The following is a 15,802-nucleotide window of genomic DNA, read 5'->3' as shown; positions in this document are numbered from 1 at the left end:
AACCATAGGCTCACAGTAGAGTGGAATAATATTAGTCGTGCCACACAAGACCCAGGCCTCACCCACACAAGCAGCTCAAATATCTGTCCAGCTGCTGCTGCACTGTGCCTGAAAAGAAATGAAGGACTACGCAGATGGAAACGTAGATGAAAAAGCGTGAAAAAGGTGACGCAGCGATAGATAGAGAACAACGCACTATAATTGATAGAGAGTTTCTATAAGGGTTCTAACTGAGAGAATAGAATAAGACCCCGTTTACATGACAACGCAGGGCTTTTTGTCTTCACCGCTTTCACACCTTTAACGATACTGGTCAAAAAAACATTTGCGTTTACACACAGAGGTGAAAACGCCAAGTTGCCCAGAAGAAGCACGCTAGTGGGTGTTCCCGACAGTAGCTATGCAAATACCTTTCCTCGTCAACGAGCGTGGCTCAAAATCTAAACAGCAATGTAAGATATGTCACAGGGCTGCCAAGTCTCACGCTTTGAGCATGACAGTCATGCAATTTGACCCATTCTCACACAACACGCCATGCTTGACATTTAAGAAAGAGAGACCACTGTTAACCTGATGGTCTGATCAAAGGAAGCACTGAGCAGTTGACCGTTGTCCTTGCAGAAGTTGAGACAAGTCACTCCTTTGCTGTGAGCGCGCTCAAACCTCCGCAGACACTGTCCACTCTGAATCCTCCACACCTGCAATCACACACCACACCCACAAACGTCAGAGCCAGAGCTGGACTGGTCACTCAAATATTATACGGCAACACACAGCAAGGTATACAGTAATTTCCCACATATAAGCCACATTGTGTATAAGCCGGAGGACAGTGTTTTATGCAAAGAAACAAAACCATATTGGCTGACCCCCCTGTATTAACCTCATAGCGGAAGAAATTTAGCAAAATCAATGTATAAGCCGCGGCAAATAGTCTGGAAATTACGGTATATATTCAACCTCTGGAGACTGCACATACACCACAAGTCACATCTTTGATCTCAGCTTACTGTTGTGTGGATGTGTGTTTGAAACCTTATTCTAAAAGCATACTGGCACCACCACTTCTCTGATGAAATCAGTAAAAGCACAGAGAAAAGTATATCTAACTAAAGATAAAGAACTAAAAAGCTACTTTGAAACGTTGTGACAAAATTTCAAAATGTGCTCCGGTAATATTTTGACACGGAGATCAAAGTTTAGAGTCAGACCTTGATCTTGCCGTCCTGAGCCCCAGACGCTAACATCTCAGAGTCGTGGCTGAAGGCCAAACATAACACTGCATCCTCCATCATCATGAAGTTGTCCTGGGCCTGGTACTTTAGATCCTGAGGAAGATGCACAAACATACCAGTGAGTGCACACACACACACACACACACACACACACACACACACACACAAACAAACAGACATACCAGTGAGTAGCACACACACACACACACACACACACACACACACACACACACACACAAAAGTTGCAAGACTCATTATAAAGATGAAATACAGTTCTGCTGATGATGTAATTATCTGAAATATTCTGTGCCCGGGAGAGAGGACATGAATCTGAATTTGTAATTTTTTTAATCAGATTCAGTCAGCATTTACATTTACTCATGTCAATGTGCAAACATTTGTAAAGCTGTTCTATGATCTTTGGTTAGGAGTGTTGCCGTTGACAGTGATTCTGCTGCTTACTGTACTAACATTGCAGTGTTCACGTAAAATAAACTGTTCATGTTTTCCGTATGACATAGCATCTCTTTATGGCTTGTCCTTCCAAGTATGCTAATGAATACACAGCTTTTAGCTGAATGATTCAGATTGAACTGCCAATTTATTTTTATTTAGGCCTATCGATATCCAGTATTTTTGATCAATATACTGTAGGACTGATATTGATCCTGAGTATCGGATCAGCTCATCCCTAACTAGTGTCTACTACCACTGCCTACTGGGCTACAGAAAAATAGATAAGATGTGAGCGTGTGTAAGTCTTTCTTGCTTCAAATACATCATACCTTCCGGATCTTTCCAGTGGTGTAGTTCCACACCTCAACGAAGCCGTCAACAGAACCAGTGATGAGATACTGACCATCAGGAGAGAACCGCGCACACTCCACGTGAGACTTTGGTCCAAACTACAACACACACACACACACACACACACACACACAAAACAATTCCAAAAAAACAAAGATGATCGTCATAAATTAAATCATTAAACCATCTGCATGCAAACTGTCAACAGGCAAAGTATAGAAACTGTCCCTTTGTGATCTGCCAGGCTCTATAGCAGGACCATAGCCGAGCTACGCTGTACGCTGTACGCTGTACGCTGTACGCTGTATGCTGTGCGGCGTGTCGAGAGGAGGTGATGCATAGGGAAGGTGATGAGATCTGAGGGACAGATGGGCTGCCTCCCTGGCGCTCCCCTAGCTCTGAGCTCTGCATGAAGGACACGCGGGGAAATCCATCAGCAGAGACCATTACTGGGGGCTGCAGCCACACAAGCTGAGCAGAGCTGCCTCGGGCCAGAAAAGCAATTATCTTCCTGTGTGTGTGTATGCGGTTGCCGCCTATGTGCATGAGTTTGTGGCTGTATTTATGCCTCTAATGTATTTTTTTGTACCTTAAAATAACAGCTTCAAACACAACGAGCTATATGTCTTTCACCATGCTACATGGTACGTTGACATACAATATGTAGAATGGAGTCTATGACATTGCCAATCGCCTGGTGTTGCACTATATTGCTTTTGTGGGTATGGGTATGAGAATGACCACCCTTTATGTCGGTTTCAGACGAAACCCTTACAACAAATGGATATCCAGTATGTTGCAAATGGACGAGAATTCCTATGCCGTACTACTTTAAATGCAGTGTGGTGAATGAAAGGAGTCAGTACCCAATGCCTGATGCCAAAAATATGATTAAACTGAATAACATTTACTGAGGAGAACCACGGATGAAAAGGACAGCCAAAGGGACCATGGATCTTTTCTTGTCCCTTGTTAGTCCTTCTCATGTGCAGTCCTTACATTTTAACATTGTATTATATTATGCTATGTTATATTACATTATATCTATCATCTCATTTAATATTATATTACATTTAATCATATTGCATAATATTATATCAAATTTGATTATTATCTCCACATTCTTAGATTCTGTGTTCATAGTCTGAATCCCTGTGAAGAGCTTTCTGGTTCAGATAAACACTTTACCTAGCAGACAGCAGGAGCAATCTGGATGCTTGGTGGGGGAAGTAGACATCCAGCCAGTGAATGACTCAGCTGGTCGTCTGGCGTTGGGTGGGTTACCTGAATGTGGCAAATGAGCTGTGCAGGGACGTGCTCCTCGTCGCTGTCCTTCACTCCGTTGCAGACGGTTCCGTTGCACTGTGTCATGTCTATAGCCATGCCAGGATGCAGCACGTCCTGAGTCTGCTGGTATTTCACCGACTGGGAGAGAGCCGAAGAAGAGAAGGGAGGGGAAAAGGGAAGTGATAAACACCTGACTACTGTACAGTTACACTTTTAAGAGTTCATTTTATTTAGGTTAATCACACAAATGTGTTAATCACAGTGAGGGGATGACCAAAGAAAGCTGGGGTCTTTAAACTCTTTGGTGTTTTCTATGCTGTTCAAGGGAAAATAACAGCACAACAAAAGAAGGATGTAGGATACTGTTTATCTGATCTGCCTCAGTAATGAAATCACATTTCTGAATGAGGGTTTGAATTGGCATTGGCATCTTCTCCCTCTACTATACGACTTGGCAGTTTAACTTGAACTTGTAAAGGTGAAGTCATACTCACACGCACCTGCGCAAGAAGTCCCAAGAGGCGTGAGGGAGGGACCACGCTGACCTCTGCTGCCAAGGCGTGGGCAACTGCCATCCTCCTCTTCTCCTTGCTACTGCCATCTGGGTACGCCTGCAGGGGCACGGAGGTCAACACACATCACAACAGTCAGCTGCATCATGCAAATAAGCCAGGTGTCCCATGAGCAAGGCTGTGCTCTGACAGACTGCAGGGTGAATGACTCTAGCTCCACTCTCACCTCCCGAGGGTCAAAGTACGGACGCGTTGAAAGGTTCTCCAGGTGGATATATCTGTCCGGCTCTGTCTGTTTCAGGTAAATCATGGGGTCTGTTTGCCGCAGCATTGACTGGGCTGCTCCAACTTCTTTCAGCTCAATAAGTTCCAAAACCACCTGTAGAATGAAGGTGGGGAACAGATTCAACATCAATGTGCTTCAATACACCAGATTTCTACAGTGATAGTTTATGTCATGAGACTCTCAAAGCAATAATTACGCATCATGCGATGACCCTTTACCTGCTCATACAAGTCAATGAGAATGTTGCAGGGTAGCTTGAGATGCTGGATAGCCAGTAACACTGCATCCCAGTGACCGTTGTTTATATCTGAGATGAAGCTATCGATGCTATCCACTGTGTGAAGGTATACGGTACTCTCCTCCTGCAGCGTAGCCAGCGTGCGGTGCAAGTTGTTCTCTTTCAGGTATTGCATGATTAGACGGACGACGCTGATGGAAAAAACAACCAGTTTTCGTCACATTTTTGTAATTATTACTAGGCTATAATTACTTGACATCAGTCATCGATATCTACTTGTCATGACAAAGACAGATCTAAAGATAGAGAACGTGAATTGGATCACCATATCTTTCCATATGAAAAATAAGATGCAAAAGAAAGTTTTGTTATCTTTCAGCGAGGACTGCATTAAATAAATTAATTGAAGTCAACAGAATCGCATCAGCTATATGTCAGATGTGGCATAGTTCAGGTTTTTCACTTAATGAAACCACAATTTCACTGTCTACAGAAACGCTGTTGATTCAGTGATGCTGAAGTCCCTATTAAACATTGCAACATCTGCTACACACCGTTTGCTAACTTAAAATGTGAAATAATCCTCATTCAGATCTTTTATCATCAATAAGCAAACTTAATATCTAAGATAAACTTACTCCGTCGTTTCAACATCAAGGGACATCTTCGGAAGTCGTCGCAGCGTCTGAATACTGAACTGGAGTGATGCGCAAGACGGCGGCACTGCCTTCTGTTGATAGCAGACACGTGAATAGTGCATTGCTGTGTCCGCCCAATACACGTGTTCTAGTGTTTAGCGTTTTGCGTAGACCCCTAAACTCAGCCTCCTTCAGTGCGGAATGGTCTTTTTCATTTGAGTGAAGGACTGTGTTAACTTGTCAGGCACATGGACCGACACAGGGACATGTTGGGGCAATGTTGCATGATGTGATGGTTGATGAAATCGTATCAGCGCAGCTTCCTGCACAACTAATTGATTAAAAAACTGATCACTAAATGGCAAAAAACGTCTTTAGAAAATCAATATAGTATTGAGACTCTTAAACTCTATTGTGCTGTGGGCAGCGCTATATGTTGCATGCACAGTGGTCTGCAGTCATTTCTGAATGATGTCGCATAGGTTTACGCTTATACGCTTACGCTTATCGGCACGGTTACATTTCATCAATGAATTGCTAAATTGCTGTGACTTCAGATGAGTCTTACAAATATAATGTGTAGGTTTATTTCATCAGATGGCAAATAATATCAGCACGCGTTCTGTGTGTCTTCATTGTGATGCTAGACACAAAACGATAATCGTCGAGTGGGCTGAGCTCCCATGGCGAGTCTGATAGGTTCATGGCTCCAGAGTTCAGAGCATGCTTGACAATGACACCATATAACTCTTCTCACAAATATTAACATCACCACTCTAATAATAAACATGGAGTGATTTGGAATTAAAAGAAGCGACCTCTTTTTACAGAATTACTAGAAGCCACTCTCTGATATCAATGATGTTTATTTGCTGCAAATAAATGAGGCATAATGACAAAGCCACTAGCCATCAATATGGAATCAAAACAAGGTCTAATTATTTATTTTGCCTGTTCAGACAGGCAGATCTGGCCCGCCTTGTGTTGGTGAGGCGGGAGTATTTAACCATATCGGCGGTAGATGAACGAGTAATGGCTTTGTGGTCCTCTGGTGGGATGTTGTGGCACAGGATGTACCCATTCTTACCCAAAGACAAAACGTGGCCCTCTGGCAGATGACATGCCGGGCAAGGTTGGACCTCATGCTTCTTGTAGGTGCTACGGTAGATTGTGTCATGCTCCATAGCACATGAGTCCAGCACTGTCTGGACTGGCTTACAGCTAGCAATGACATCTGTCTTTTTTGGTGTGAATTCGGCACGGAAGGTAGTGGTGCCCTCGAAGGCAGACAGAGGTGGACGTGTAGCCACAGGCTTCAGGGACTTGACCTTCTTTGCTCCCTCCCAGGCCCTGTAATGGTCTTGTGTTGCGGAGCGAGCCTCAAAGGGCTCCCCCTTGCTCCAGGCTTTAACTCTGGGGCGTGCTGTTGTTGCAGGACGGCCTGGAGCTCCACTGAAGTCCATGTGGGCTGTGGACGTGAGCTCCATGTCGCCCTCTGGTGGGGAGTACTCTGCTGCTTTGTGAACACTGGTGACTGGTCTGTTTGGCCACACCTGGAATCTGTCCTGACACTCACTTTTCCCCTCAAAAGGTGTCGACCTGGGCTCCCAAGTGGCCTTGACTTTGCAGGACCGAACTGCTGATGATCTGTCACCCTTGTAATCTCGACGATGGGTTGATATGGCTTGGAATGGGGCACTGCTGGGCTTGTAGGGAATCCTTGGCTTTGGGGGAATCACCTCAACCGTGTGTGGGACGTACATCTGGGAATAGACACTTTTCCCCTCAAATGGAAGAGATTCCATCTGTGTCTTCTGTTCAGGTTTGAAGCTCTTGCGTCTGCTGGGCTCAGTCTTGTGGCAGTAGTCAGCTTTGGAGGTTGTGGTCATGTCAAGTCTCCCCTCATTCACTTTCAGGTTGTCAACTTTCTTGTAGGACGTCCGTGGTTGAGGTGTCCAGGCACGATATACATCTGCATGGTATTACGAGGTAAGACACATCAGCTCTGACAACAACACGATGACAACATCCAACACTTCTTTTGATTTTTAAAATTGTAGTAGTAGCAGTGTGGTCGTAATAAATGAGCTGAATAGAACATGTTTGCATTGAAGTGTTTAATGTTTCTGCTTTTGAAAACTCCTGTAACATCTCCCCTTCTAAAATAAAAGCATGGACCTTATTCATTCATATGAACTTCAGTCATTCTATGTTGTGTGAAATAAAGTGATTGAACTGAGTGATTGTGTTGTTGTAAACTCACCATTATATATAGAGAGGGTGTCCATTTTTGTGGTAGGTGCATTGTATTGCTCGACTTTGCTGGTGGTGCTTTTTTGGGTTGGGCACATTCTGAAATCATTCATGTAGGTGGTTTTCAGGAGCATAGGTCCTGCTGGAGCGGCATATGCTTTGACGGGTTTGGGTGATCTCGATTTGACTGGATGTGCAACATAGTCTGACCTACAACAACACAGCATATAGGATACTATGAATGCACCCAAAACAAAACTGCACGGAAAGCTCTGTTGTGGAATTCAGGACTAATGACAACCAAAGACTACTTTACTTGAAAAGAAAATGAAAATGTTCAATTCACTGTGATAAAACATGGACTCACTGGAAGGTGGTGGTAGCTGATATTTCTCCCTCCAGAGGTTTATACTCTGATAAGATCTTTCTAGAGTTTCGTTTGGCAATGGTGCCATGGTGGTGGAACCTGTCCCTGTACTCAGTGTGATGGCTCACTGCGTCTGTGGAGCAGCATGCAGGCAGAACTGTGGGCGGCGTGGGATTGAGGCAGTCGTGTTGCCTATGAGGAGAGCAGTGAGTGTTGGAAAAACACTTCAGCTTATTCAGATACACATAGCAGTTGGAGCTTGTACTGTATGGTGAAATGTAAACTGAACTGGATTTGCTGTCTCTGAGGCCTATGGGGGCTAAAGTTGAAATTAATCATACATCTATACTCACATACCATTTATTAATGGACAATGATAACAATGTGAATAGACATAAAATGTCAACTACAAAGGTTTAATAAAATAAGAATGAACTAAACATTACCTTGTATACATAGGCTAAACTAATGGACAAATAAAATGGACCATCAGGCCTTTGACAAGGCTTTTTTTTTTTTAAACCAACATCCTAAAGAGACCAACATGTAAGCACATCTAACACCATTCTGGAAACAGGAGTGAGACTAAATAGGGCATAATGTAAGCCTACTCCAACACTTTTTGCCTGTGCAGTGCACTGCTTATGAATGCAAAATTCTGTGTAAACTGGTATTTTGCTTTAGCTATAAAATATTACTGAACTAGTAGCCTAAGGTACATATGAAGAGGAGCTCTGCCTGTTGGAATGCACTCAATGCCATGGAAGGCTACCCACTTTCCTGACATTAATCCATGATGTAGCCAATTTCATTTGATGACCCACAGTTAGGCTGCCTATGCCTCAATCGATTTCACTAGGCCTAGGCCTAACACATCTCACATACAACTCCCAAACAGTCTTACAAAATGTGTACGTAAACAGGTTAATCATGAATGTCAGGAGCAAACTCAAGAAGTTCGCCTTCACTGACCAAATTAGACTAGGCCTAGCCTATACCTTACCCGCAAGTACAGATCTCACAGATCTGGCACGAGCAGAGGGTCTTCATCGCATCTTCCTTTATCCAAACCCCAATGTACACAAACAATAAAAAGTCACTGCATCGTAATAGCTGACAATAGAATTTACCAGACGAAATCTTCAATAAGCCTGACTCTAAAAAAAAAGGGTCGAGCAGATGTAGTTTTCGCTGTGCAGTCTTTATCACTGTCAGTCAGACGTCATAGAACTGTAACTACAGCTGGTTAAACATTCCCATTGTGACATCTTGGGTTCTGGCCTGCCTGACCCAGAGTGGTAGATAGCGCCTTCATAATTATGCAGAACAGAATAATTCAAGTGCACACATAGCTTTCCTTTCCATGTCACTTTCCCTGTGTGTGTATATGTCAGAACTCACCTGAGTGTTCGGAAGTTGCACACACACGCTCGCGCGCACACGCACACAAACACACGCACAGACACGCACAAGCATACACCAACGTTGCAAAAGTAGAGGGTTGAGTTGAGTAGGAGATGGACACAAATTGACAAGCGTGATTTATTTTCGCGGAGAGAATTTACAGGACAGAGCGGTCGTATTTTGTACCGCTATGCGATAAATATAGGCTAGTTCAAATGGCAATCCATCTGAAATTGGGTTTTTAAACTGCAACTTGGTAATGCACTTTGAAAATATATTTTGAAATCAGAAATATGCACACAGCCTCTTGCTCTGCAGAACTGTAGCCTACATCAGGTGAGCGTGAGTAGGCCTATGGGCCCTGACCTGAGGTTAGGTAGACGCCTTATTAGGCTGTCTAAAATAGAGTCTCAGGCTGTCCAGTTCCTTAACACTAATAAAGGCAATTTGAGATTCCTACTCGTGAGTTTCATCAGGTCCCTTTCCACAGGTGTACTAATCAAGCACCATAGTCTGCGTTGATAATCAAGGTGCTTGATTTGATACACCTGTGAAAAGGGACCTGATGAAACTCATGGATAATTCCGCCGCTAATATCCATTTATTATGGTTTATCTCTACAGCCTACATAAACAAAACTCCTTGTATCTTTGAATGCAAATTGACAATGTCAGGATGGATTATTTAGGTGAAAAAAATGCTTCTGCCCTGTGTCAGTCACAGGCATAAACAGGTCCTCTTGGTCCGGTGAGCTACTGTCGCGAGAGTTGTACGCTCTATCTGAGACTACGAGGAGGATATCCGGCCTCTTTTCGGTGGCGGACGTCAGCCAATTCAATCCCCAAAATGAAGGTGAGGACTTGAAAATTGTGAATTAACAACTTTGTTAGATATGTATGTCATATAATATCTTCGTGTAACTTTAGGATAAACGTAGATCATTTTGATTTAAGATTATTTGTTGCTGTTTGCTATTTGAAATCCTTAAGATGAGCATAGATTGTATTGAGAGCGGTTCGCTGTGGTAGCAGAGCTGGAAACATGGCGGCCTACTGGAATGGAAAATGTGCAGCCTAGCATAGTGGGCCTGACTGTGATCAGGAGTTTCATATATAAATGTGTTTGTTGGGAGCAGTAACTATTTTATTTTCTACGAATGTGAGCTGTTGTATGACTGTATTAAGTGTAAACACTGCCTTGGCAGCTACGTCGTAAAGTTGGCTAGCTACATAGCACGAACAGGTTCTGGTAACGCTAGCATCAACGTTAGCTGTGTCTAGCCGGCAAGCTTTGGGGTTATTTTCCCTCTACGTTCTAACTCCTAACCTTTTACTCTCTGGTAACCAAAATATTCAGTGGCAAGCCAATTATGATATTTGCCGAACAACATCACACATGAACGTGCCGTGGGTTCTGAAAGATGTTGAATGCTAGAGCTAGCCCGCTGGCAGTGTTTGACTGCATCAGGAATCACACACATAGGCCGCTGTTACCTGTTTTGGTGTTAGACACGTTTAAGAGTAATTTACATTTAGATATGAGCCTTTGCCCCAGGTTGAGGAAAGTTTTGCCAACAGTCTGCGTCACTTTTTAGTGTATGACTCTGTCATTAGCATGCCACAATCTAGATGTTGACACATGCAGTCCATATTCTCTGAGAATGTTATGGCGCTTGTTCTTAATCTGTTTTCTTTCTCTAGCTGAATATTTCGTTCCCGGCCACGGGCTGTCAGAAGCTCATCGAGGTTGATGATGAGCGCAAGCTTCGCACCTTCTATGAGAAGCGTATGGCCACAGAGGTGGCTGCCGACCCCCTGGGCGATGAGTGGAAGGTAAGAGACTGCAAGGGCAATCATTTGCTTGGTTATGTCTATAGCCTCTGTTCACTAATCTGAGTAAATATATGAACAACTATGCAGCCCAAAACACAGATGGACTGGTTTGTTTGGTGCCTTTGCAAGTGTACCCATTTGTGCCTTCCATGTCTCTGCAGGGCTATGTTGTGCGTATCAGCGGTGGTAACGACAAGCAGGGATTTCCCATGAAGCAGGGAGTGCTGACCACAGGCCGTGTGCGCCTGCTGCTCAGCAAGGGACACTCCTGCTACCGCCCACGCCGTACTGGCGAGCGCAAACGCAAGTCTGTGCGCGGCTGCATCGTTGATGCCAACCTCAGTGTGCTGAATCTGGTCATCGTCAGGAAAGGTATGGTGGCAGCGGCACCAGAGGCTTCACTTTTGTCTTGCTCTTGTTGCTGAACAATGGGTCTGCGACGGACTGATTGTGTTATTTTAGTGGCTGGGAACAGGGCTGTTATTTTGTTGATCTGTCAGGTAAAACACATGGGTTTGGCTGATGTTATCAGGAAGCTTGAAATTAGGAAAATGGGCAAGATGGCTCTGAACTCTATTTGAAATTCAAATAACTAATTGATAGCAAATAACTAGCAACTTGGCACCCCAGTAGACCCTTCCTGACTGGTCTGTAGTCTCTAAGGGGGGACATGTGGTGCCACATTAACTGTGGAGCTTCAACGGATAACGATCTCAGTCTGATTTTTGTGGCTGGGTCGTACTGAATTGCTCTCCCACTTCTAGTTTCATATTTTAGCAAAGTCTTTTGAATGTGTTGTGAACCTGGTGTCTAAAGCCCACTGAGCTTGTGAATTGACCCAGAGATCATTCCAGTTTTTTGTTGGTGCTTAAAATCACATCAATAGGTCTAAGTATCTGTTATAGGTACCCTCAAAATGTCACAATTGACCATTCTTTCTTTCTCTCTCTCTCTCTCAGGTGAGAATGAGATCCCCGGACTGACCGACAGCACTGTGCCCCGTCGTCTTGGACCCAAAAGGGCCAGCAAGATCCGCAAGCTCTTCAACCTGTCCAAGGAGGATGATGTCAGGCAGTACGTGGTCAGAAGACCCCTGACTAAGGAGGGTAAGGTTTGCCTGCTTTGGCCTCAATTCTAGCGCCATGCTCGTTAATATCCCTACACCGGCAAACTAAACCAGGAAGCAGTTGACACCCTACTTGCCTTCCCCCAGCATTACACAGAGGCCCCTTCTCAACCTCTCTCCTCGATGCTCAGTCCTCCAGGCTCGTTCCCACTGATCTATAAAGAACACTGGATAGACTTATCCTTTTGTTGCCGCCCCATCGTTCTTTATTGAGATCAGTGGGAACAAGGACCGTGGAAGGAAGAAAGGATGGAAAAAGACAAGGCCCATAAAAGCTACAAAATAGGTTTTGCTCTTTCTTGCTGTAGCTGGACGGTTGTGGTGCCTTAGGCACATTGACTCTAAATATAAAGAGATAAGTCTTACTAGGCTATGATCTTCTGGGCTGCCTGAAGTTATTTGACCCCTCTTCATAAGACATGCGTGCTGTACCACATGTGTTGAGAAGCAAATTCAGATCCAGTGACTTGCTTGGTCCAGTATAATTGAGATGTACTACTACCTGATGCTGAGGCTGATTCCACCCCACCTCAGCAAATATGCCACCTCACACCTGCAGTCATCATGAGCTTGTTAGTATTTTTAAATGAGGTTTTTGATTCATTAGAACATAACTGATTTAAATTAGTAGGTGTTCATTGGGACTTAGAAGACCAGTTTATTTATTTATTTTTAGTAATAATAACCAGGCTGTCAGATTGGCACCCCAGTAGACCCTTCCTGACTGGTCTGTAGTCTCTAAGGGGGGACATGTGGTGCCACATTAACTGTGGAGCTTCAACGGATAACGATCTCAGTCTGATTTTTGTGAGTGGGTCGTACTGAATTGCTCTCCCATTTCTTGTTTTATATTTTAGCAAAAATCCGGCACCCCAGTAGTTCCTTTCTGGCTCCCCAGTAGCCTCAAAGGGCCACAGTGTGGTGCTAGAAAAACTGTGGAGTTGCTAACCGGATACAAGCAGGCTCTTAACAGACTGGTTGTAACTTGTTGCGCTCTAACAGCAATCCTACTCGGAATACAAGTCTGCAGTAATCAGTCTTGGAAATCCCTGTAGCTTTAATGGTATTTGCTAAGAACCTTCTTCTCTCTCTTATTCGGCACATGTGGTGCCACATAAACTGCGGAGCTTTAACGGATAGCATCTCAGCCTGACTTTGGCTGGGTAGTACTGACTTGTCGTATTTTCTGTTAGTAAAATCTTTGAATTAAGTGTGTGTAGTCAGTCGGTGTATTCAGAAGTTCATAACATTTGGTGAATTACTGGATAAAGCGACGTGTCCTGTTCTGTTCAAGTGAATTTTTCCTGTAAAAAGGACAGATTTTGTATGTCAGGCCGCTTGGACACCAGGCAGAGTATTTGAGGGATTTGTCAGTAACAAAGCTGTGCCTGCTGCTTTGGCTTATGTCCCTTGACTTGCATTTCAAAGAGGACTTCTGCTGGTGTTTGAACTGTTAACAGGTGATTTATTTGCATATCCTCTCACTCCCTTTCTGCTGTGTCTGGGGGATCATTCGTCTCACCCTCTCTCTCTCTCGGTCTGCTTCAGGTAAGAAGCCCAGGACCAAGGCTCCCAAGATCCAGCGCCTGGTGACCCCCCGAGTGCTGCAGCACAAGCGCCGCCGCATTGCCCTCAAGAGACAGCGCACCCTGAAAAACAAGGACGAGGCTGCCGAGTACGCCAAGCTGCTCGCCAAGAGGATGAAGGTAGGATTGGGTGTTTTTTTTTTAACCAAAGGTTCTAATCCACCTGTCTGACCTAACTTGAGCAGTGTCAAGCAATTACTTGGAAACTTGGGGGGGGAAAAATGATTTAGCAAGATTACGGTGTGATTACCTCCATTTCTTGGCACGCATTCTGTTGTTTAGTACTTATGTGTGTAATGTACGGAGGGAGAGCAATGCCAGTGCTATGTCTTCGGTGCCAGCATGTTCATTGTCTGCTGGTTCTATCCTCAATCACTGGAACAGCCCTACACAGTTCTTGCCAGCCAATCTTCTGAACCAGCACAAGAACTTGTGGTCATATGTTAGCATGTTTGGTGCTTTTTCCACAACTGGAAGGAAGTAAACTGGAGGCTGTTAACTGTAGCGACCTGGCCTATGGGATAACTTCAAAATTGTTTTGATAGATGCCAGCATATGTCCTGCAGCTATAGGCCTTGTTTTAATTGCACCAAAGGTCCTGCTGCAGTGCACCTATATAGTATCAAACTGCTGGTTCAGTCATTGTGGACATGTGGGAATTTGACCATGCTGATTTTGTGTTTGTGTCTGTCTGTGTCTGCCTGCAGGAGGCCAAAGAGAAGCGTCAGGAACAGATCAAGAAGAGACGCCGCCTCTCTTCCCTGCGTGCCTCCACATCCAAGTCAGAGTCCAGCCAGAAGTGAGGCACCCACATGTAAATGAGAAAATAAAACGTTTTGGTGAAAAAAACGAACAAACAATCTTTTGTTTTATTTTGCACTTTGAAAGTGAGACACTTGCACGCAATATTCCACTCCCGATTGGTATTATACCTTCTTGGATTGAGTAAATCTAAGCCATGGAATGCACATACTTTGGAATTTGGACTTCTCTGATTTTGTTTTTGTTTTTTTTGTCCTGTGTCAATAAGCGGGTAAATCTTTGTATTTGGATGCAATGCCTAATATGCTTACCATCAAGCAAGTGAAAAACAGAAGCGCCTTTATGACCTAACTACTTGTAACCACGGGCCTTTGCGCAACTTGGCATGCAGCTCTGACACTACTTGACAGGTTAAGTAGTTTTGGCAGCGAAGTTGCATTTCACTGGTATGTGTTTTTCTAGGACAAACATCAATCATTTTCATTATCATTCATCCATTGAGAATAAACGGCCATTGGTCTCAATTAGACCCCCAAACTTTAGTTCATTGTGTACCATTTGAGAGCTTTAAAGTCTGTTTTTGGTGAGGGATAATACTCCAGAACAGTGGTTCTTCCCTGTTCTGGCTTTGGGACCCCCAATTTACCATGTTCATTAAGTTGCAGCCCACATATATACGGTGAGCTGCGTGGTAAGACATGCAAAGTGCCAGTAGGCCTACTTATCTGGAACATGTTGACGTTTGCCGTTACGATGTTTGTTTCAACTCCTGATGTCCCCTTTTTAAAGCACTCGGCTGGTTTGTTTATTGACTAGGTGGTTTTGTTTAGCTTTTTAGTGTTGCAGTTTCATGATCTCGTGCCAGCCATTTACTGCACATCACCCACCTAGGGTTTCTGTCTCATTTGTCCAATCTGAGAGGTCTGATGTTAGATCGACATATGAAATCCACCCAAGAGCGGTCCTGTGGCTGTTGCCTCCCCACTCACCAGTTAAGACACTGCCCAAGAATTACAAAATGTAATGCCATTGCATTCATTGTTGGTGTAAGTTATATGCCTATGTGGGGCTGTGTTACTAGTGAATAAGGCCAACATAGTTTTGAAATTAAGTGAAAAGATCCTCTTCCTGGACTCAAAATTAGTTTTTGAGGTATTCTTTGGATGGGGAAACTGACTATCTGAAACATGAGAACTCCCAAGGCGCGGTTTCAAAATGGTTAAGCCTTTATTTTCACGGCAAAAGCCTTTTTATTTTCAACCCTTCAGTAGGGAGTCAAACTGGAAAGGAAAAGTCTGACATAACAGTCCACCAATCAGGACCTTGTACTTGGGAAAACATGGTGCACATGTGCCTGAAACAGCCAGCAGATGGCAGTACAGCCCATATTGTTAATCGTAGCGGTCATATAGGGATCTTGTAAGTTTTTTGTTGACAGCGTTTATGGTATGTTGGTCTCGAGCCCATAT

At 44.0% G+C, this 15,802-nt stretch overlaps 3 protein-coding genes and 1 non-coding gene across 4 annotated transcripts in view; 2 read left to right on the top strand and 2 right to left on the bottom strand.

Moving 5' to 3' along the window:
- Nucleotides 1-4,540, bottom strand: part of LOC134098970 (WD40 repeat-containing protein SMU1-like) — a 9,621-nt gene extending 5,081 nt beyond the window's left edge. Inside the window, exons 1-7 of the mRNA XM_062551680.1 lie at nucleotides 4,346-4,540; nucleotides 4,068-4,220; nucleotides 3,830-3,940; nucleotides 3,327-3,467; nucleotides 2,021-2,140; nucleotides 1,212-1,328; nucleotides 571-698 (exon numbers count right to left, since the gene is read on the bottom strand). Of these exons, the coding sequence (XP_062407664.1) occupies nucleotides 571-698; nucleotides 1,212-1,328; nucleotides 2,021-2,140; nucleotides 3,327-3,467; nucleotides 3,830-3,940; nucleotides 4,068-4,220; nucleotides 4,346-4,540 (965 nt within the window). The remainder of the gene's footprint in view (nucleotides 1-570; nucleotides 699-1,211; nucleotides 1,329-2,020; nucleotides 2,141-3,326; nucleotides 3,468-3,829; nucleotides 3,941-4,067; nucleotides 4,221-4,345) is intronic.
- A 1,341-nt stretch (nucleotides 4,541-5,881) lies between these two features.
- On the bottom strand, nucleotides 5,882-8,863 carry LOC134101827 (stabilizer of axonemal microtubules 2-like). Its single transcript, XM_062555652.1, has 4 exons — nucleotides 8,627-8,863; nucleotides 7,624-7,815; nucleotides 7,267-7,466; nucleotides 5,882-6,975 (listed from the first exon to the last, which is right to left on the bottom strand). Exons 1-4 carry the CDS (start codon nucleotides 8,671-8,673, stop codon nucleotides 5,942-5,944), a joined length of 1,473 nt encoding a protein of 490 aa, XP_062411636.1. The 5' UTR covers nucleotides 8,674-8,863; the 3' UTR covers nucleotides 5,882-5,941.
- Nucleotides 8,864-9,725: 862 nt separating this feature from the next.
- rps6 (ribosomal protein S6) lies at nucleotides 9,726-14,431 on the top strand. The gene is made up of 6 exons (XM_062524390.1): nucleotides 9,726-9,879; nucleotides 10,728-10,859; nucleotides 11,021-11,231; nucleotides 11,819-11,970; nucleotides 13,539-13,691; nucleotides 14,279-14,431. The coding sequence occupies exons 1-6, from the start codon at nucleotides 9,874-9,876 to the stop codon at nucleotides 14,372-14,374; spliced, it is 750 nt and encodes a 249-aa protein (XP_062380374.1). The 5' UTR covers nucleotides 9,726-9,873; the 3' UTR covers nucleotides 14,375-14,431.
- On the top strand, nucleotides 13,821-13,957 carry LOC134075754 (small nucleolar RNA SNORA57). The gene has a single exon (XR_009938475.1). It is a non-coding gene; the product is annotated as a small nucleolar RNA SNORA57 (small nucleolar RNA).
- Nucleotides 14,432-15,802: the final 1,371 nt, after the last annotated feature.

Source organism: Sardina pilchardus, chromosome 2 (assembly GCF_963854185.1).
Source record: "Sardina pilchardus chromosome 2, fSarPil1.1, whole genome shotgun sequence".
Lineage (NCBI taxonomy): Eukaryota > Metazoa > Chordata > Actinopteri > Clupeiformes > Clupeidae > Sardina > Sardina pilchardus.
Note: the sequence above shows the minus strand (reverse complement) of the source record. Positions and strands in the feature narration are given on the sequence as shown.